This window comes from Camelina sativa, chromosome 17 (genome assembly GCF_000633955.1).
Source record: "Camelina sativa cultivar DH55 chromosome 17, Cs, whole genome shotgun sequence".
Classification (NCBI taxonomy): Eukaryota; Viridiplantae; Streptophyta; class Magnoliopsida; order Brassicales; family Brassicaceae; genus Camelina; species Camelina sativa.
Window position 1 is genome coordinate 32,017,024 of NC_025701.1, and position 1,687 is coordinate 32,018,710.

General features: G+C 36.6%; 1 protein-coding gene across 1 annotated transcript in view; it reads right to left on the bottom strand.

The window, feature by feature from the left end:
* LOC104758568 (F-box protein At1g52490-like) overlaps positions 1-563 on the bottom strand; it is a 3,218-nt gene extending 2,655 nt beyond the window's left edge. The window contains exon 1 of the mRNA XM_010481455.2: positions 39-563. Within this exon, the coding sequence (XP_010479757.1) occupies positions 39-266 (228 nt within the window). The 5' untranslated portion in view covers positions 267-563. The remainder of the gene's footprint in view (positions 1-38) is intronic.

Sequence of the window (1,687 nt, forward strand, 5' to 3'; positions counted from 1 at the left end):
GTAGACGAGAGTGTGAAGAAAGGTTCAGGCACACAATGGTGGAAGACGAACAGGGGAGGCTGCTGCTGCTGCTGCTGCTGAGCTAATAAAGATCGAGCCACGATCGCCTCGATAAAGTCTCTACGGCTGCTGATAATGGTTGACCATTCCTTCGAGACGCACCGAAACCTTACAAGTGACTTTGATGGGAGTTTCTTGAGGATCTCAACAATCAGATCCAGAGATAGTTGGCTACCTGCCAATCTTTCTTCGTTTCTTTTTTGCATGACCTCTGTTTTTCTCCTTCTTTTCAAAAGAATCAAAACGGCAACGCATAGAGGGGAAGGTGAAGGTGTAAGAGGCAAAGAGGCTCGGAGGCAGACGCAGAATCGCTGGCGAGGTGTCGATTCTCGCTCCGGAATCGGAAACGGGAGCGGAATCGCCGGGAATCGACTTGGAATCGCGATTCCTAAACTGAGTCTTTTAGAAGCGTGTTGGAAGCTTAGATTCCGAGTGGGAAGCGTGGAAGAGTATATTGGAAGCGTCAATGTTCGAAAAAAAAAATCTGGGAAAAAAAAAATGCAGAGCGGCGATTAGGTTAAAGGAAGAAGAAGAAGACATTTTGCGGAAATTACTAATTTGCCCCTGTTTTCAGTAAAATTTTATTTTGTAAGATGCTGGATTCGAACCTGCAACCTCTAATTCTCTATACCTTTGCAACCTTATCGCCACTAGACTACGACTAACTTTGGCAATGTACTCAACTATAAGTTTATAACCTTATATAATGTCTAAATTTAGGTTTTATGTTTAGTTTTAAATCGGGAAAAAAGCTTAAAAATATCTCATCTATTTTTTATTTGGAAGTTTAATACCTCGTCTTTTTTGGTTAGAAGAAAAATACCTCATTTAATTAAAACGTGTGATTTAATACTCAAACTAATAACCAAAAAAGACAAGGTATTAAACTTCCAAATAAAAAATAGATGAGGTATTTTTAAGCTTTTTTCCGTTTTAAATCATGTATTTTAGTATTATTTATGAGGATTGTAATATTTGACTCAAAATATAACTATTTATAATATGATTTAATATTTGGTAATGTATTAATATATATATATATATATATATATGTATATTTGTATATACGCTTCTTACACGCACCCACTTCTTAATTTTTTCAAAAAACTCGATTCCACGCTTCCAAACGCTTCCACTTCCGCGTACCCGCTCCCGGTTCCATGCAGCTTAGGTGAGTTCAAAGGAGAAGGCGTTGAGGTTCAGAGGCAGGTGCGGCGACCCTCTTAGAAAAACTTGTTTTGAAAACCCTAAATTTAAAACGACCACGTTTTGATAAAAGAAGAAGAATTAAAAGGGTTACCCCTTTACTATTGGCTTTGATTGCTTATATGCTTTGATGATGAATATTAGTTGCATCAGATTCTTAACATAGAGTGATTAACCACATGTAAGCTCATGTTTTTATGTGCCTGATAATGTGATATGATGTAGATGGTAAAGATTGATCTTTTTCTTTTTTCATTACTTGCTTTTTGATCAGTAGGAAAATGTCAAAGGATGGTGTGAGAGATATAAAAAGTCATGGTTGTTGCATGTGTGAAGTTGGTTTTCAAATCATGTTTTTTTATAGTGAATTACTGGGAATCTACTTAGTAAGTTGAAGTAACGAATGTTATATGAAATATTG